Here is a 20913-nt window from a genome sequence, read left to right on the forward strand (position 1 = left end):
AATCCATGAGGTGTGTCATTCTCCCATTTACCAAATGATGGGGATTACAATTGCTTGCTGGGCAAAAGCAGATGTTGTAAACAGGTGGGCAGTAAAAACCACACAAAGCCAAACAAAATCTGGCACTTCCTACAAATGTTTGAGTTCCAGGCAGGAGGAGAGGGAAAAGCAAGTGTTTTCTCCTGCAAAACACCCATACAGATGCTTTAAAGATGGCATGTGACCTGTTGAAAAGTATCAGCCTCTAAAGCCATGAGCCAAGCTAGGCCCTGTCTAAGGGTCAAGAAGATGCTAAACGAAAGCCCTTTAAGACCAAGATGACTGTTCCCCTCCTCCACCTCTGCTCCTTCGATCCTTGCACAGCCCAGCTGTGAGCTCACTGGTCTTCTGGGAACCTCAGGGCACCACTTACTGAATCCACCACCTTTGTCCCATGAACTGAGTTCTGCCTTTGTAAGAATGTACTGCATGTTTCAGAAGACCCAGGAACAGAACTCTACTATTCCACAGAAATAGAACTTTCACTTTTCGGGTGAAGGTATCATCAGAGGTCAAAACCATCTAGCCACAAGGTTGTGCTCTATTTATGATGTTAGCAAGATGGAAGTAAATCTGTATCCCTGTCCTCGCTAACTCGCATCAGACACTGTCAAGGGTCAGACACCATCTTCACATCACTAAGGCAGTGGTAAGCAAGGATGAGAGCCCAAGCCACGTAACCCCACAGTCTTCCAGTATGGCCCCCAGGGTCCCACAGTGGACAAGATTGTTGTTGTCAGAGAGCTGCTGGGAGGTCACTGGTGAAACTAGGATGGGTGGGCAGCTCTCAGTTTACAGAACCCAGACCCTGTGAAGAATTCCTCAAGTTCCCAATCTCAGCCTTAAAGCTGGTTCTTGGTGCCCACTAAAATGAAAGCTCCATGTGGACCCTGTCTGTCTTGTTCATGGCTGAGCTTTCGGTGCCTTAGAACAGTACCTGGTACAAAGCAGACATACAGTAAATATGTATTGGTTTTGTTGATGAATGTCTTATGCCTTGTTCAGCGATATTCAACTTCCCAAAGTCACTGCTCTCTTTGGTTTGTGCATTAAAAACCCTAGTAGGTAGTATTTATTATGCTTTAGAGTTACTCTCAGAATATGAGCAAGAGAGTACATAGGGCTGAAGAGGGACTAATTAAAAAAAAAAAAAAAAAAAAAAAAAAAAAGGCTAAGGGCACTGAGGAAACACTTCAAAGACAATGAAATATTTGTTCTAACCAAAGGCAGTTGTGGCTGGATGAACATACTTCCCAAAGCTGCCAGACCCTAATCCCTGGAATCTGTTAGATACATCACACAGCAAAATGTACTTCACAGATATAAAAAGTCATTAATGTTAAAATAGGGACATTAGGAGTTTCCATCATGGCGCAGTGGAAATGAATCTGACTAGGAATCATGAGGTCGCGTGTTCGATCCCTGGCCTTGCTTAGTGGCTCAAGGATCTGGCATTGCTGTGAGCTGTGGTATAGATCGCAGACACGGCTCAGATCTGGTGTTGCTGTGGCTGTGGCACAGGCCAGCGGCTGCAGCTCCAGTTAGACCCCTAGTCTGGGAACCTCCATATGCTGCGGGTGTGGCCCTAAAAAGACAAGAAGACAAAATAAAATAAAATAAAATAGGGATATTATCTTAGATCATCTGGTTGGGTTCACAGTCTAATCACAGGAGCCCTTAAAAGCAGAAAACTTTCTGGCTGGAGGCAGAGAGATGTAGAAGGGAAAGTCAGATTTAAAGCACGAGAGGAACACAACCCACTGTGGCTGGGGAGGGGTCATATGAAAAGCATGAGAAGGAATGCTGGTAGGGCAGCATAACCTCCTATGCTAGGAGCAAAGACCAGCCCCTAGCTGATGTCCAGCAAGAAAACAGGGATCTCAGTCCTACAACTTCGAGGAACTGAATTCAGCTCCTACCCTGAATGGCCTCAGAAGCAGATTCATATTTAAAGCTTCCAAAAAAAGAATACAGCCCTGTGAACACCCTGATGTGCAAGGTATACACACTAATACCTTCATTTTATACAAGGTATAATGGAGGCATAAACATAAATAAGAATCTACAGGGTAAGAAGCCTTGGCAATATCTAAGCAAACAATGCAATTTTTCATTGAAATGTTCTTCAAGACTACTTTGCTAAGCATGATGATTCCTAACAATGATTTACAGAAGAAAATTTCTATCTCACCAGCCACTGTTTTCAGTATATAGTTGATATTACTCGTAATAATTATCAACTTCTATGTATTGAGCATCTCATGTATACCAAGCCCTATGCCAGACTTTTCATATACATGAGCAGTAACCACAACAAAGGGTAAAGTATATTATCTATATGTAAAAGAAGAGGAAATTGAAGCTTACAGAATCTAAATAAAGTATCCAAGGACACACAGCTGGCAGATGCTGAAGCAATATTTGAACCTAGATGCAGCTGGCCCCAAGCCCATGCCTTTTCTACTCTGCCACACTTCCCCCCTGTTGTCCAGAGGTCATCAGGGGACTGAAGGAGGCCCAGGGGAGTCAGAATACCTTGTCTGAAAAACAGAGAAACATCTGCAGAGAGAGACAGACAGACAAGACAGACAGAGAGAAAGGAGAGACATGTTTCAAAACATGTTTCAAAACATGTCTCTCCTGAAAATCTACTTTTAGTACAGAAACGCATATTGACAGAACAGTTTCTCTCCCCCCTCCCAGGCCACCCCTAGGTTGGCTGCTGCTGCTAATGCAGTTCTTGGTGCAATTAACTGCCTGTGTGCCATGGGGTCCCACGGCACACCCATCTACCATCACCAATGCCAAAATTCCAACCAATGGTAGGAGCAAAAGGCTGCTTAATGTAAGTGTAATAGCAATCCCAGTGCTCCAGTTAAGGCCCTGCTATAAAAGTCACTGTCAAAATGTTTGGAAGTCATTTCAGCCCAAAGGTATCCTCTAAAACACTTTTACACAGAGCCATCCTGGCCACTCACCATGTTCTAATTCAAAAGTCTCATTTTCTGAGTTAGGAAGAAAGATCTCACCACAACAGCTGACAGGCAGGAGCAGAACCTGAGATGCTCCTTTGCCCAAGGGATGTGCAGGAAGCATATGGCAGCCACCCTAATCAACACCTGGCGTGAACCAACTGGGCTACAAGACGCAACCACAACATGATGGGATGGGCTGACAGTTTTGACACTGCATTTCCATGTCCCAGTCATACTCATTTTCACCACTAGAGAGAGATTTTCAAGTCTGTCGACCATCAGATTATGAAGGCTGTACTACCACTTGACTTAGAGCATAATTCAGACATTTATAACTAGAGAGACTTTATGGGTTGGGCACACAACATATGTTTAATGAATAAACAGAAATGAGACAATGAATGGGCACCAGAATAAACTGCTATGATTCTAAAAGCATCTTTCCAAAGTTTGAATCATCCTGGCTCAAAGGGTGAACATTTCTGCCTTGTAAGGAGGTTAAAACAAAATGCCTAAACATTCCAAAGAAATGGTCCACCACTTGTTATAACCTTTGACCTTCTGTCTTACAATGAAAAAAGTGCCAACAGCCTGAAAATATCTTCACAAAAGAGCTTATCTGACTAGACCACTTATCTGGGACTTTAAACATCTCCATTCAGAAATATATCTCAATAAAATTGTACCATAGAAACATTAACCAATGGACTCACAGACCGCTGGGGGGGGCGGAACTCAGTACCTTTTAAAATACTGAAACAGAAAAGACTATTTCTGGAATAAAACAAAAAAAATCTGGAATAAAACAAAAACAAATCTTAAGCATGAGGCCTAAGCCCTTCACACTGACTGGGTCACCATCAGCCCTGCCACAGAGGCATCCAAGAATTCAGTTTCACTACTACCTTCACCTCAAGCAGAAGCTGTAGCATCAGAAAGTCAGGCAGGACACAAGACTCTGTGGTGGTCAGTCAAGAATGTAAACCCTGGGATGTGTTTCCAAGGTCACATTCTCGGGTATGATCCAGGCACAGGGTCCAGAAACCAAAACTTCATAGTACCCCAGGAGGGTCCATCTCTCTATAGAGAAATCAAGGTGTGAAAAGTCCCAGAGAATTCCATTTTCTCTCTATCATAATGAGGAATCTCTATTTCCAGGCACATCCTTCTTCCAGGGCTCTTTCCCTGGTTTTGAAAGAACCTATTGACAAATCAGAGAGATCTCTGGTGGGTAGGATACCAGAACACTAGATGCTAAAGGATGTTGTTGGAGGGGCAGCTCACCAAAGATCTCAGAAAACCCAAAGAAAGATACCTGCTCTGGAACTATACCTAAAACTGACAACCAGAATGCTTGGACTCATCTGCAATGGGATCCGGAATGAACATGTATTCTCATGGACTGCTTCTCTGAACTACTGATTCCCAGCTGATTATCAAACTTTGTTGGAACCATTTTTTCTGTGAATGCAATTTGTCATTGATTAAGCTAATTATTAACTGTGTTCTCATCCAATTCCAGGGTTTTTCCACTGAGACATCTCAGTGTCTCCTTTCTGATAGGCTTTTAAAAATGCACAGATATTCATCTTCCCACTAATGTTTTGTGACTTTTTTTTAATCTAGGGGATTCTTTCTTCAAATGAACATTTACAATATTAAAAACCATAAAAAGGCAGCTCTTCTCAGATTGAAACAGGCACAAGGGACCTTAGACAAGGACTTGGAGCCACACCCAACTCACTCTTCCCCCATTTACCCTCAGGGAGATGGCCCAAAAGTTTGAAAGGACAGTTGGAATACCACTGATCCAAATTTCAACTCTAACTCCCAGCCAGCCCAATATTTCTACAAAAACAAAGTCACATTGCCCAAGGACAGATTTCACATTCCAAAAGCATTAGTGCTTGAAGCTTCTCCACACCAAGCCGACTCACCAGGATCGGCTTCAGGATGTCCATGTTGGAACGCAGTACTTGCTCTGCTGCATCCAGCTTTTCCCTTGGCAGGCTGCAAAGCCTGGAGACTTCTTGGTCACCAAGCTGAATCACCTCTTCTAATTTTGATCCATTGCACAGGTTGGTCAAATGTAACTGGTAGCCTTGCAAAAATACCTGGAAGCATTTCATACAAAGAGAGAGAAGCAAAACTGGATTACGAAGATGGGAAGCAGGGTCTTGCAGCCTGTCGGGGGACTTCACATCAATACAGCTTTGAAGAATGGACACCGCTCCAATAGTCCAATGCATCGAGTCTCTACTGAACTTCAAGACGAATCGAGGCATGCTCCTACAGGACACTTAAAACCTGCATGTGGTGTTTGACTCATGATCTCCACACTCTTGTCCTTGTAAAGGGAAATTCCGAGTCTAATGCTTTTTATCAAAATTGCGACACCTGATTCAGCAAATGGGAATTTAGCGTTGGAATCCCTGAAACCACTTTTATTAGAGAAAGTAGAAAGTTCTCATTATTTTGGAATGCATGCTATCTTAAACTGGGGTTGGACTGACCAGAAGGGGGGGGCATTTATACTAGTTATTTGTAGATACAGAAACTTAACTGATACAAAGAACTATGCCCAACAATTTCAGAATGTGAAACTCTTCTTTTTACATATATCAGAGCAGAAAACTAGAGTCAAGCCCTTATCCAAGTGATAGGCCAGTTATAAGTCACTCTTATCTATTCCTTAGAGTAGAGAGGCTCTCCTTGGCCATATCTTGTTTACTTAAATAGCTTTTCTGGACCTAAATAAACTGCACTTTGTCATATTTGTCCTTACTGTCCATCGGCAGCAAGTTGAGTAAGATGAAGGGCCTTGTCTTTCCGGCTCCCTTTCTGTCCATGGTGCTGGAACATATGGACAGTATAATTTGTGGAATGAATGAATGGATATTCAGACTCTTTATTACTCCATTACTACTTCCTCTGCTCAATTAGTGTAGCCTGATCTGCTTGTAGTGCAGCCTAATGGGGGTGATGGACCAAAAGCCTCCCAAGACCTATGCAGCCAACACTTGGTCTGCCATGGTTCCCAGTAAGTTTTCACCTACTGCCAGAAACCCAAGCCCCCTTCACTTTTCCTCCCTTCTCTAACTAGCCCTTGCTGCCAGCCTACTTTAATGTTTGTGGTCAAGAACACTGACTACACAGAAACTAATTACCATCCAAGGACCACCTCCGGGGTTATGATGCCCCCTCTTTTTGTAAACTGATCAGATGTGACAGATATGAAATTGGCAGGGGGTAATGGAAATCATGCTAATGATTTTCATAAAAATGTAACAATTTTCATAAGCCTGCTGCTTTTGGCCCATCTCCCAACCACACAACTGGTAAACACAAGGCATATTTTCCTAGTTTCATAAAGGCAAGCAGTAAGCACATTTTTCTAATTTTAAAAATTCTAGATCACAAAAGCGAAGATCTTATTTTCAGCCATAAACATCTCCACTACTTCCGCTTACTGAAAAGACAAGCTAGTATGTAGACATGAGACAGGGTAAAGAAGCAGTTCCCCCTTCTGCCAGAGAATACACTTGAGGAGCTTCTCTGAAAATCAATAACCAGGCAGTCTGGGTCTGCTGCCCACTTCACAGGGGCGGTTTGCTATAAATGATGCCAGAGGAAGTTTTTAAAAATCTGAGGTCAAAATTCTATATAAACACAACCATTACTTCCTGGTTTTATCAATTTAAGAAAAATAAACACTTTCTCCTTATATAGCTTTCTCATTTATCTTTAAAGGAAGCATTAAGTTTTTAAAATCTCCTGTCTTAGATTTTACAGATGGAAATATTCCAGATAATAATCCTCAACCCTGGTTATTGTCTCAGAACTGTGAAATTTTAAAGAAAGTGTTTAATTCATCTTAACTCAAATGCATCCCCCTGTTAGGGAGATGTTATCAACAAATGCCAATTGACAGGCAGGATCAGTTTTATTTCAGCCAGCTGGCCTGTGATGCCAGGCTGTACATCCACTCTCTGGACGGTTTGGTAATGCCAGCCTGAGCAGGGAGGTAAAAACAGGTGAAGCTGCACTGGAGCCAACAACTTCCTTCAGCAGCATTACAAAGATAGGAGTTTGTTTATTTCCTTCCAGGTGCTCTTGAATAATATAACTGCCATGGGCCCCACTAGGGAAGCTGAAGGTCGCAGTTTACCTTGTGGAGTCTGACATCAGCCCCCAGCATCTTGTCCACAGTAGGCCTTGGCAGAGAGAGGTTGTGATGCAGGAATTCAGAGAAGGTTTCATTGTCTGCCAGGAAGTCCCGAAGCTTCAAGCCTGCTGGAGAAATGGTATTTTATTTTCATTTTATAAGCAACTTTAAAAAAAAGTCAGCATGATGGAACAAAATATCATAATATTGATTGCCTCCTTTTAAACCGATTGACAGCCACAGGCCTAAGCACACAGAGAAACAAGGTTCAGGAGCTTCACCTTAACAGCAGAGACATGAAAAGACTGCTTTCTGAAGCCGTGTAGCACGACAGTATAGTGCACACACAGCCTTTCCTTGCTTTTCAAGGAAAAAGCCAGGTCATTTAAATGAGCTCGCCCAGCCCACCTGAGATCTGTGACTCTAACCCCACAGCTCCTGTCTAGTCAATGCCATGGCAGGTAGCTCACCTTGGAGATATTTAAAGCCTATGCCCACAAGCCCCGGGGCTGGTTTTTTTCTTGATGCAGAACAGCGGTTCTCAAACTTGAGAGGGCATCAGAATCACCTGAGGGGCTTGTGAAAATGGACTGCTAGTCCCTACCCCCAGAGTTTCTAATTCAGTGGCCTGGGAGGAAGCTGGAGAATCTGCACTTCTAACAAGCTTCCAGGTGATGCTGATGCGGCTGATCTGGGGCCCACAATTTGAGAACCATGGGTATACAGCATTAGGCACATCAAAGCGTTCACAGGCATGATCTCATTTTAATTCCAAACGTGGAACCCTTGATACAGAACGCCAACACCCAAGCCTGCCATACGTTAAGAAAACACACAGGCATGTATTTTTTAAAAATCAACCCTACTGAATGACTGGCTTGCTGCAGGGTTTCACACAGAATCCCTTTAAATAATAAGCCCTCCAGGTACATTTAGAAGAGGTTCCAATCCAGTGTAGTGAAGCAGAAAAAGCACTGGCCAGAAATCCAATTTTAGTCCTCAGAGTTGGAAGCTGTGCCTAATGCTGTTACTTGGGTATTTCATATCAGCTATTTCTCTGAATTTCAGCTTCTCTATCTCCAAAATGTGAGGTTTCCAATCAGATGTTTGGTAGGGTTCCCCTTGACTGAAATGCTGTCATTTCCCCTGCCATATTTCATGTGAATGTCCACTTTTCCCTCTGCCCCTCCCTTTTAATAACCCACATTCTTTCAGTAAAGAGCAGGCCAGCTCATCAGGAAGCATGACGGGGCAGCCACCAATGGGAGACCACAGCCCACAAGCCCAGGCAAGAACCGACCTCTAGGGGGCAAAGCTAGCAAACCCAAATCACTTAACTGATGAGAAACAGGTTTGATCTGAAAAAGCGGGGCTGTGAAGTGAAGCTTAAAGAGGACAAGAGCTAATCCTGGAAGCGAAGGGGGTGATGTGTAGAGATAAAGTAGAAGGAGGGCTCCAAATCCGACCAGGCTTTCATCAGTGCTGCCTCATCCAGGAGTGTTCTGCTGAAGCAAGCTTTAATAACACAGAATTATAGACGGGATTCACCGAGCTTGATTCACATGTCTAGAGAAATGATTTTCTGGCTACGCCTTATGTAGCCAACTCCTAGTTATTCCTTATTTCACATTCAAGAAGCTGGTCCTTGCCGAGTTAGTGTCCCTCCTGAGAACAGGTGCTCCTGCAGGCTGCCACCTGCCTGGTGTTCCCCATCCCACATGATACAGCAGTCTCACCATCAGGTTCACTTCCCAGGTGCCAAACCTCAGAGCATCTAATAGTCACTTAGGGAGCATGCTAACATGCAAGTCCTTGAGCCCAATTCCCAGAAATTATGAAATAATAGATCTAGAGTAGAGACTAAGAATCCTCATTTTTAGTAAGCATCCCTAGCATTTCGAATACAGTGGGCCTGGGGAACCATCCTTATAGGAATGTTGTTTCATCTGCATATTATCCCCACTAGACTACACCTCCAGGACACGGAATATGTCTTTTATCCTTGTATCCTGGTGCCCAGATCAGGCAAGAATTACTGACCAGTGAACAATGGCTGGATAATAAATACTAGGACATGGGATCAGGGCTGGGAAGATTCCAGAAGTATCTAAGCAGCACCACAGGAGATTTCCTTTCAGCTATGTAGGTCTAAGAAGAGACCAGAGATATTAGGATGATCCCCAGGCTGCACCCCAAGAATAAAGGGGATCCCAAGTCACTAGTACTATATTCCAAGAGGTACAGGATACCCAGGTTGCCCCGGTATCCCTAAGATAGGGGTAAACAAGAAGAAGGCAGGAAAGCTAGTAGCTTCCACTGAGGTCCAGTACGGAAACTGACCACTGTGGAACAGCGGAAAAAGCACCACAGCAAAAAGGTCAGAAAGCCTGGGCTCTATATCCATTATTTACCAGGTCATTTCACCTACATGCATCTCCACGGCCTCACCTGTAAATTGAGGGGGTGAAAAAATGACCTCTCTGAGCCCTGGACAGAACAGAATACACACAAGTGCCGACCCACAGTGACCAGGCGGGCCACACACCCCTCCCAAGAATGAAAAGCCAGAGCAGCACTTGACATGGTGCCAGCCAAGTCCAGAACAGCCTCCTCCCACCTCCAGAGCAGGGTTGCTGAAGGAAGGGAGGCCAAGCCTGCTGCGCTCACCACGGGTCTAGGTCACGATCCAAACCTGAGGCCAGGGAGCATGTGCAGCAGCATTAGTAAGACATTTCTACTAAGTCAACGGACTCTATGGGCAGAGCAGCTGGAAGTAATCAAGCTCCAACCGCCTCTCAGTGAATCCCCTGGATGAGACAGAAGAACCAAGAGGCTGATTACACAGTCAACGACCTTTGGCAGTGCATGTGCACAGGGTGGTGAGGCTGCCATGCCAGGAGGCAGCAGGTAGGGCCAAGGATACCTGGCTGCGAAGACAGTGCATTCTAGTCACAAGGATAATACACATGTGGACTCGATTCACACACTGCCACCAACACAACCTGCAGCCAGTGTAGACGCAGGAAGGCTATGCTGTGTACTGGTTCTCAATCTCGGCTCCTGTTAGACTCCCACTGGGGGCTTTACAAAAATCCCAGTGCCCAGGCCACAACCCCCAACAACTTCTGCATGATCAGAACTTCTGGGGCTAAGACCTGGGCATCAGAATTTTATAAAACTCCCTAGGGTGATTCTAGCCAAGTTTGGGAAACAATAGTATGGTGGAAAGATAGGGGCACAGGACCAAAAAAACCCAACTCTGAAGCTGGACTCTGCTGTTTATGAATGGTGTGGCTTTATATATTTATTTATTTATTGCTTTTAGGGGTCGAATCAGAGCTGCAGCTGCTGGTCTACACCACAGCAACTTGGGATCCGAGCCACATCTGTGACCTATACAACAGCTCATGGCAAGTCCAGATCCTTAACCCACTGAGCAAGGCCTGCATCCACATGGATACCGGTCAGGTTCATTATAAATGGTGTGGCATTGAGAAGCTCATTTTGTCTTCCTGAGCCACAAATTTCTTACCTAAGAGGTAAAGATAATAGCACCCACCTTTCAAAGGTACGGGGATTAGAGATATTCATATGTAAAGCATGAATAGCAAGCAATGGGCTCACAGTAGGTGTTCAATAAGTGGTAATCATTTTATGATGATCAAGAAGGGTTTATTTCACTCAACAGTGTACCAGAAAGTAAGGACACAGGCACTGCCCTCGAGGACCTTCCAAGGCTGACAAGGGAGATGAAGAGGCAGATCAATAGAGAAAGCAGATGGAGGGATGAGAGCACCAGAGGAAGGCAGCTCAGGGAAGCATCTGACCCAGATGAGGCTTATCTGCTAGTGTTTCCAGAGGGGAGTCAGAGGCTGAAGCGAAATTCTGGAAAAGGACAGAGAGCCAGAAATCTCCAGAGGCTGTGGCTGATGAGGAGAAGGTAAAGAAGGCTCCTGTGATGGCAGGGACCACGGCAGCCTGCAGTCATAGTGCTGTGACACACAGTTCTCAATAAATGTTTCTGAGTAAATGATAAAGGTATAAGTAGATAAAGAGAGAGAGATTCCTCAAAATCTGAGATTCAAGGAGTACAGTGGAGGAAGGAAGAGGATGAGGTGTGGTGTGGTGTGAGGCCAGTGTAGGATGACTTTGCAACTCTGGTCTCAGTTTTCTCCATTTTGTTGTCAGCAGGAAAATGAGTGGAAAAGCCAAGAATGCCGAGATGATGTCTGATGTCTGAAACAGCCCTTCCCCTCTTGGCCTGGCTAACTCTTCCCCTTCTTTATGATTTGGCCCATGAGTCATCTCCTCCAGGAAGCCTGCCCTGATGTTCCCACCCTCCAGCTGAATCAGGTGGCCACCCTCCATGCCCTAATAGCCTCCTATGTGCACTTCCCCTGAGCTGCAGTTCTCTGAAACCACATCTTTCTCCCCAGAAGAACACCAGTGCCTGAGGGTCGGGACTTTGGAACTCCAAGGTGTGGCAGTGCCTCGCACAGCGGAGGTGGGTGGGGAAGGAATGGAGGAACACAAGGGAGCAAATCAAGTCATGAGCTGTAGTGATCTGCTGTGGGACAAAACAGGACATGCGTGTGAAACAAACCCGTCAAGAGAGCGCTCAGGTCTCCGGAAGTTCCCCCCACCCCACAGGTGCATCAGCCCAGGTCAGGAAGACAGTCAGGAGAGTGGGAGCTGGAGGCAGGGCGTGGGGACATGTCCATAACAAGACAAGTGGGGATGACAAGAGCATCTACCTCACAGGGCTGAGCTGGAGGTTAAATGAGGTCCCAGTAGGAAGCCTGGAACCAAGAAAAGGTCTCCATAAAGGATAAACTAACACCATCATCACTTTCAGAAAAGACACCTCAGTGGCTTCATTGCTAGTCTGACCCCAAAGCATATGCTTTCAGAATAGATAAGAACAGAGGAGCAACTGTGCCAACTAAGTCGATGCTGAATTTTTGATCTAAGATATATGTGTATGTGCACATGCACGCGTGCGCATGTGTGTTGTGTATTTGCCTGGCTGAGTTCCTGCATCAGAAAAAAGGATTAATTTTTTCTGCTGATACTGTCTATTAGGGGAAGAAAAGGTTGAATGTGACTGATTTGTCTATTCAGAACTTTAGAGAATCAACGGAATGATCACCTCTATAGGATCACTGCAAGGACGGACACAGGAGGAAGATGACAAGTAAGAGCAACCAATGGCTGGAGGCAAGATAGAGAACACTTAATGGAAAAGACAACCAGTCCTTGGCCATTTACTCTTGCCCACATGACCTTATCTGTAATGGGTGGGTGGGTTGTAGACGATGATTTCAGAGGTCTTCTTATTGTTGGTACTGAAAGGTACTAAGTCAGCACTCAACAGGCATCAGAAGATCTGAATTCAGGTCCCAGCTCTGCTGTTTCCTAACCGTGTAACCATTAACCTCACTCTTCCCCTTTTCTGACTCTCTCTGGCCTCCTCAGTTTCCTTAGACGTAAGATGGGGTAATAATAACAGGCACAGGTTGTTGTGCAAACCCAGATCAAGAAAGTACAAGTACCCTTTTGGAGGCAAGAGTCTCATGAGCTTCCACGGGTCACTGAGAGGATGTACCTGCTGTCAGAGAACACGGTCATCCAGTTGCTGGACCAGTCACTAAATAAAACGTTGCGTCCCTGCTGCCCTGCAGACAAGACAGAAAGTCCCCATCCAGCAAAAGGCCCCGAGAACCTCCCTGCTGCCATCTCTCCGATATGGACCAAAATACTTGATCCCCTGAACTCAGCCTCCTTAGTTTTGCCTTGAGGAGCCCATGGTGCATGTCCTTTTCCAGAGAATTTTACTTTGGGTGCAGGAGAGTGGGGCAAAGAAAAGGAGAAAAAAACAAAAAAACAAAAAACCGATTCAAGAGCTTAGAGTCTAAAGAACAAAAAAAGTGAAATGTGTGTTTGTGGGCTGAGGACAAACAGGACAGAATTCTCAGTCTCTTGCCAGTCCTCTGGGCAGGCTCTCAGCACAGGCTAAGGAAATTCTTCTGTGGGAGGCAGAGAGGGGTGGGAGGGCAGGACTCTTGCACCAGGGGGATGCTTTCATCCCCAGAGTGTTCCTCCTGCTTCTTCCCCAGCCTGCCCTGAGTGCAATGGAGGAGAAGGGGGGAGGGACGGGGGGGGGGGGCGGCAGGGAGGGCAGCCTCCCAGGAAAGCGGAGGAGGGAAACCCTCAGCTGAGCTGGCTGCGGCGGCGGGGTTACTCTCGGTCAATGCCCTCCAGTCCCCAGCTCAGTTTCAAGATCGCTGTAGTCTCTTTTGTTCAACATAAAAAGAAACCACAGCGATCAGCTGCTTGAGAAGTAGATGGAGGAGGCAAAGGAAGAAAAAGGAGAAGCAGAGAAAGAGATCATGTCAGCATCTAAGGCCCAGATACTCTTCTTAAAAGGACACCCAGGGGGTCTCCCAGCCCTGACCCATCACACCGGCAGTGGCCTCGAGGGGTCTCAGCCAGATCTCACTCCTGGCTTTACTCAGCCTAAGCCAAGCCTTATAAACAAGAAGACCTCAAAACATTTCTCTGCCAGAAGAGGGCTGGGAACAAACATGCTCAGCTTCTTCTGGGTGTTTGTTGCTGTTGTTGTTTTGGTTTGTTTTCCTGATGTTAGGGCTCCACTTTCTTCAAGAGTAGCTCCTGCCTGCTTCTCTGAGAGGGGTGCAGCCCTCAGGGAAAACCAGGGCCTCTGTGGGAACGTCAGGGCTCTAGAGAAGGGAGTTAGGCAGAGTGACCTGGCTGCTCCCTGAGGTGACTCCTCAGAGCAGGTGGGAGGAGGCTGGGAGCCTGCGGTCAGCACCTCTCCCTGCTGTTCATCTGGGCCCCAGCATCCCAACCGAGGAACAGTGGAGGTTTGCTGAGGGATCCCAAGACACCCCTGAAAGATCTAGAGTCTGGCTAACATGGTTCCTATCTCAGTTCTAGAAGTTTTCAGTTATGGGGCCTTGAAGAAGTCACTTGGGCTCTCTGATCCTGTATTTTTCTCTAAACAAAGGCTGATCATACCGGGGGAGAGGGTGGCTTAAGTAAATACTAAAGACACTAAATGTCTTACTGACTCACACATATTGTAAGAAAAAATATAAGCTTAGAAATCAAACAAGCTCAAAATAATTGTTGATAAAGTCTTGGATGACACTTACGTGAAGGGTTCCACAGAGAAACCAGAATATGTAGGCTTCTGCTTCCTGAACCCTTTGTGGCAAGTCCCAGGGAAGCCAGATACTTCTCCTGAGACCAACGGGAGCATCACAACTTTAGGAACCACATATTCTTTATTCTACATGGAATGGAACTTGCATTAGTTCAACAAACTTCTAAATGGCTGCTGAAGCAAAATACCAGAACTATGATTTCAAGTGGCAATAGTTCTTGGAGCTCCTTGAAGGCAGGAGCCTGTAATAAAAGATGCTGTATAAAAACAGAATCCCTGCCCTTGCCTTCCAAGAGATGGACAGAGGGTCAGGTGAGCAGAACTGGGAGTCTCCAGCCTTCTCTGCCACTGTAGAATCTGTCAACACTGAAATGGAGGGATGGAGAGAGACATGACATGTCTTTCCCAGATCCATCTACGAAGGCAACAGTATACCTGTGTCTTACTGAGAGGTGGGCAAAGTGGGAGAGGTTGTCAGGAGCCCCTGGAACCAGGACTGACATCAGCTAATAAGAAGCTGAATGGTAACCAGGTCCTCAAAGCACGAATGGAGACTGTGCCCCAGAGGGAGAGGGTGACCTGTTCATACTGGCCAGGACCTCTGCTAATGCAGTGGAGGTGGTGGCACAGTCCAGCTGGCTTGGGAAGCCCAAAGGGAAAAGAAAGGGAACACTGAGGAGGTAGCACTAGTCACAGTGAGTTCTGGATCTAAAGAAAAAGAGAGAAAGAGTCAAGAGCCAATATTAGACAAAGCAAGAAAACTCCTGGGAGAACTCTGCACGGAGAACCCTTTGTGAAGGCCAGAGAGGTGGAAGGTGAGGAAGGATGTCCAGAAAAGGCAAGGACTTCAAGAGAGAAGATGAGATCAAAATAGGGGGAAAGAGAGTCTAGAAACAGAAAAGACCAAATCAGACAGAAAGCACAGACAGAAAAAGAGCTGGGAGGAAAGAAGAGAGTTTGAGGCATTCAACTCTTGCTCATGAGCTGGTCTTTGAAAATGAGACTAGATGCTCCTAACACCTTGACTGAGGGATCAGAATCAGCCTGCAGAGCCCTGAGAAGGCCAGGAAGATGGGATGGACGCGAAGATGAGTTTATGAATTAGGGGCTGAAGAGAGTTCTTCCTAGCGCTGGGCTAAGGAAGAACTGTTAAAATATATATTTTTATATGGTATAAAATACCATGGTGTGTGTGTGTGTGATATAAAGTGCTTAATTTGTTCTTTTAAATTTGATAAAAATGTATTAAGGGACATAGCAGTGCTTTATCAGCAGAGGAAGGGGATTAAAATGTACCGAACATCAAATACATTATATGTACTACAATGCTTAAAACAAGTTTATAGAAAGATATTATTTTTCCCGTTTTTCAAATGAGGAAACAGATCCAGAGATGTTAATATCCTGCTCAAGGTTACAGAGCAAGCAAGTGGTAAATGTGAACCACATCAGCTCTGGCTACAAAGCTTTGGCTCTTTCCACAATATAGGAATTAGACGAATCATTTTATTCTTTTAAAATGCTTCATAATGATTTGGGCATCAAAAGCTGGTAATGTCACTCACACTTCCTGGTACAGGAATAAAGCAACCTGGCAGCATGGGATGGCAAAGATGCTGAGCCTTGAGGTCAGACCAACACGGATTCAATTCACAGCTTTATTCTGTGACCTTGGGCAACAGACGTAACCCTTTGAACCTCGTTTCCTCATCAATAAAATGGGGATGATAATACCAAGCTGGTGCTGCTTTAGGATTTAAATGTAAAAACGTATTTAAATGTAAGATGGTACCATTACGTGGTGCAACTTAGTTCACTGGACAATCTCCAAGATGCCTCTTCTGTGCCTCAATGCAACAGTGATAAGAAGGCTAAAAATGGGATGCTTTCAAGGAGAAACAAACTGGACTCCCAAACTTCTCTTTGCCCTCTACAGAGTAAGTAAATCTCATACTGAAAAAGCAAGAGACATGAAACACTGTTGTTGATGTTAACGATCCAAACTCTTTAAAGGCAGTCTGATATTGTATGGTACATGCCGTCCTACAATTGAGTTCAATTGTGTTTTCTATTCTTGTCTGGGTAAAGCTGACCTTTGATTTGATTTAGCTCAAGCAATATTTCAACACATGAGTGCAGCACTGCATCCCCGGATGGCAGCCCAGCTGGGGCCAGGCCCTACCCTGGATGGAAACCAACTCTCTGGGCTTTAAGATACTGCCTGGCTTTGACAGGTCTGGGAGATTTTCAAAAGATGAAACTCTAAGGCTCTAAATTAGAGCTTTCGATAAGTGCATATGGACGTGAATTGCAATCATCCAAAGATTTCAAGGAATTTCCAGTCTGATGACATAATGTTGACACATTTGTCATCTGATCTCCCAAGATGACCCTTGGGGGCCCACAAGGACAGAAAACAAAGTTTGAGGCTATAGCTTCAACTTCAGCAGCTGCCCAAATGGAAGGGAGGGGTTCAGGCAGGCAAGGAGAAGTGACTGTGAGTCACAGGCTGTTCTTTCTACACAGGCCTTGGGGAGCGGCCCACTCGTGCCTTTACCCGTGAAGTCAGGAAATGGAAGTGGAAGAAGTCTGCCATTTCTCTCAGAAGCCCTCCTATCTCCTCTCTGACCCCAGCCCATCCATGCCCAGTATCCTGTGACCTGGGAAAATTTCTGGCTAACCTAGGCTACTCTCTTTGGGCTCTAATAATATACTGGCAGAGTATTAAAGTCTGGAGTTCTAATCCTATTCCTGCCCCTTGCCAGTTGTGCTTCCTTAGCCAAGTTACTTAGCCTCTCAGAACTTCAGCTCCTTCATGTGCACAAAAAGGAACAAAATTCCCTACCTCACATGATGGCTTTACAACAAACTGAAATACAAGCTTGGTGCTCATGATGTGCCAGACAGATTACTAAATGCTTTATACTTATTATCTCCTTATTCCAAACAACATGCCAAAGAGAGGATTGTTAGCTCCATTTTGAAGAAACTGAGACACAAAGATGCTACAGAATTATCTAAGGCCACACAGCTGGTAAGCAGCAGGGCCAGGATCTGAACCAAGGCAGTCTGGCTGCCAAGTATGTTCTCTTAACACCAAGCTACACCGCCCCAGTGGATGTTTACAAGATGATACTTTTACAAGCCCTTTCCTCAACTCCATGCCACAGCCAACTACTTTGCCATGTCACCGAAGCCTGTCCTCAGGGGATCAGGTGCTTCCAACTTTCAAAGATCAAAGCAGAATCAAAGGTCCATATAGTGAGTTCTCAATATTACCTGTAAATCCAATATCCAGGAAGTTATGACCCATTTCCCAAAGTCCAGCACAACCCTCAGGACTTATTTCATAAAAGTCTTGGTCAGAGTCACACCAAAAAGACCAACAAGCCAGATGTGTACCATGATTATATAGAAAAAGACCACCATGCCAGTGACACTCAAAAACCCAGCCTAAGGGATGCAGAAACACAAGGTCCGAGTCAGGGTCTCCGGTTGCAAGCAGCACTGCCCTGGCTCTCTCCTCCAGTTCCTCCCCTTTCTAGCCCTTGACCTCAATGATGTGGGATGTCTTCCAAAAGGACAGCTCCAGTCCAGTGACAAAATGCCCAAAGTTCTCCCTTGTTCTTTCCTGGAGGAGTTCTCCTAAGCTTAGAGGACACTGCATTCTGGAGAGAAGGCAGTTGTAACCCTAATTCCTGTTGAGGGAAGCTGAAATAAGGTACCCAGTTTCAGGGATCGCAATTCTCATGAGGGGTGTCACTTGTGTAGACTGTGGTGCACATGGCATCCTCAGACATGTGTGATCTGGCAGCCCTTAAGTGCCCTATCTACCTGGCCCAATCCATCAGGGAGAAATGATCTTCTGAAGGCCACAGAGCACCTACTGGGCTTCTATTAAAACCCCCACTGGTGTGGCTATAATTTGAGACAGGGCCAGATATATAACAAGCTAAGGTCTCAGCTGAGAAGGAAAGTTGCTTAGTCCGTGCACAGGGGAGCTTGGGATCTGGCCTCCAGCCACACCGCAGAACCCAGGTCTTCTATTGGGCCAGGCCACAGCTGATACCCATAGAGAATTCTCACAGTGCTCCCACAAGCCTAGGAATTGTCCTTGGACCAGTATAAGCCATGGTGAGGCTGAGGGAGCTGCCATGGGATACAGCAGGAGCCAGGAGCCCAGCCATCTACAGGGGAGGTGATGGCCCAGCCCAGGCACCTCCCAACTCCCAGCCAAGCAGAAGCCCCAACCATTACATAAGGTACAAACTCACAAGGGGGCCTAGGCCCATGTGCCACCTAGAGATTAAGGAGACCCGCAGCTGGATTCCATGGGAAGGGAAAGAAGCAAGATGCTGCGGCAAAGTGGATGTTTGGCACCATGCAATGCATTTAAATAGTCTAAAGGAAACAAGCAGTAAAGACAAAGAAAAAAGCAAAGGGACATCTCTTCAACTGGCCCAGTCCTGATCTGAGCAGCACTGGCCTCATGGGGAAGGTCCGAGCTCTGGCCAGTCTGCTGGTCACCCCACCAGAGAATGCCAGAATCCCCAAAGAGGGAGCAGTGGGCTGGAGTGGTGAGCAAGCCTTAAGGGCAGGGTGGAGGAGGAGATTGAGGAAGGAGGCAGTCCTTCCTGTCCCCCAGGCCTTGGGCAGGGGCAGATGCAGGTGTAGAAGGCTTGAGCCTGACAGTTTTAGGGGGGAGGGGCTCTCTTTAACAAAAAGAATAATTTTTAAAAATCCTACTTTGGCAATTTTGGATTGCTAAAATCCCTAACAGAGCCATGGAAAGAGGCTATGAAAGTGAAATTTTTTAGCTTCTCAGTAAATCCACTTCAAGCCTCTGGGTTCAGGGCAGCCCTTCCAGTAAAGTTCTGGAAGGTAAACCTTGCAAAAGAAAGAAAACAAGATTGTTCTTAAGAACTTCTGCCACTATTGTTAATTGAGACCCCTGTTGACTTGGGTTCACACAGGGGATGAACTTGAAAATGACATGCTGGGATTTTTATCATTTTCATTGCTTTCATTTGACTTTTAAAATACACTGTAAAAGAGAAAGGGCACTTTTTTCTCTCATCTTCATTCCACAAAGGGTCACTGGCTGCTTACCCCATGCCTAATTATACTGTGCTGCATGCCGATGCTTGGGACAGAACCACAAACAAGGCCCAGCCCTGCCCGCCCCCAAAGGGCTACAGTCAGGGGACAGCCCACATAACCAGGCAGTCCTGGGTGACTCCCATCCATGTACTGACCAAGTTTCCAAGATGAAGCATGTGCAGGTTGTTTCACCTAAATCCCAATTTCGAGGCAAGGACAGCTGAGGCCCAGAGAGACTGAACACATTGTCGAAGCCAAACAGGCAGCCAGGAAAGGAAGGAAGGTAAACTAACTCAGATTAATTGCATATCAACTGTGTGCTGTGACCTCAGTATCAGTCACCAACAATGTCATCTGATTTAACACTCGACAACGGGCAGGGAAGCTAATTACTTTTCAGGTAAAGAGGGCCCCAGGCTCACACTTAGTGAGGGACAGAGCCTGAATTTGCCCCCCAAATGCATCTTCTTGTGAGGGGGAGCAAAGTCAACAAAGACCTATTTCACCATCTGTGCGACGCCACTCCTGCCTGAAACAAATCTTAATACAAAGCCCCAATGTCTTTCTCTTTCAGGAGCATTTTCCAATCTTCCATCATTTATAAACTACTCTTACAAGTTTCACCATATTCACATAAAATGATGTCTTCTTTAAATTGACTTTAAGCAATTTTTTCCTATTTAGCATCCTCCTAAGCAATAATACCCATGAAATTGCAATTTGATACGGGCTAACATTAGAAGTTGTCATCTACATACTGCTCAAAATCATCTCAGATACCACCCAAGATGCAGAGAAACACTCTTTCTGGCCAGCCTCCATCTCACAGAGACAGAGGCTAGACCTGTCATTTTTTTCAAGAGTTTTTGAGAATTTGTGCAACTTTTACATTTCCATTGGACTGTAGTCATGACAGGGACTTAAGAATGAATGCTCCTCAAGTCGACTCCCAAACATTAATTTAGCCCCTACTCAACCTGGGCAGTTGTAAGTTCAAAACAATAAAACATCTAAAAAGCTCCAGTGATGAGAATACTGGGTAAGGCCCCCCTGTAAATCCTCTTTTTTTTTTTTTTTGTCTTTTTGCCTTTCCTGGGGCTGCTCCCAAGGCATATGGAGGTTCCCAGGCTAGAGGTCTAATCGGAGCTGTAGCTGCCAGCCTACACTAGAGCCACAGCAACGCGGGATCCGAGCTGCGTCTGCAACCTACACCACAGCTCACAGCAACGCTGGATCCTTAACCCATTGAGCAAGGCCAGGGATCAAACCCACAACCTCAAGGTTCCTAGTCAGATTCGTTAACCACCGAGCCACAATGGGAACTTCCCCCCTGTAAATCTTATGTGAATTTCTTTTTAGGATGGTTTCAAGGATAGCAGACTTATCTATGACTTAACTCTTAAAACTGGAGGTCTTCCCAGCTGGGAGATTAACAGAACAGCACAGAG

The 20913-nt window shown here is 45.5% G+C and overlaps 1 protein-coding gene across 1 annotated transcript in view; it reads right to left on the reverse strand.

The window, feature by feature from the left end:
* The window catches only part of ABCA1 (ATP-binding cassette, sub-family A (ABC1), member 1), a 134216-nt gene that overhangs the window by 69069 nt on the left and 44234 nt on the right, over positions 1-20913 (reverse strand). Inside the window, 2 exon segments of the mRNA NM_001317080.1 lie at positions 4952-5128; positions 7183-7304. Coding sequence (NP_001304009.1) covers positions 4952-5128; positions 7183-7304 — 299 coding nt within the window.

This window comes from Sus scrofa, chromosome 1, assembly GCF_000003025.6.
Source record: "Sus scrofa isolate TJ Tabasco breed Duroc chromosome 1, Sscrofa11.1, whole genome shotgun sequence".
In the NCBI taxonomy this organism is placed as follows: Eukaryota; Metazoa; Chordata; class Mammalia; order Artiodactyla; family Suidae; genus Sus; species Sus scrofa.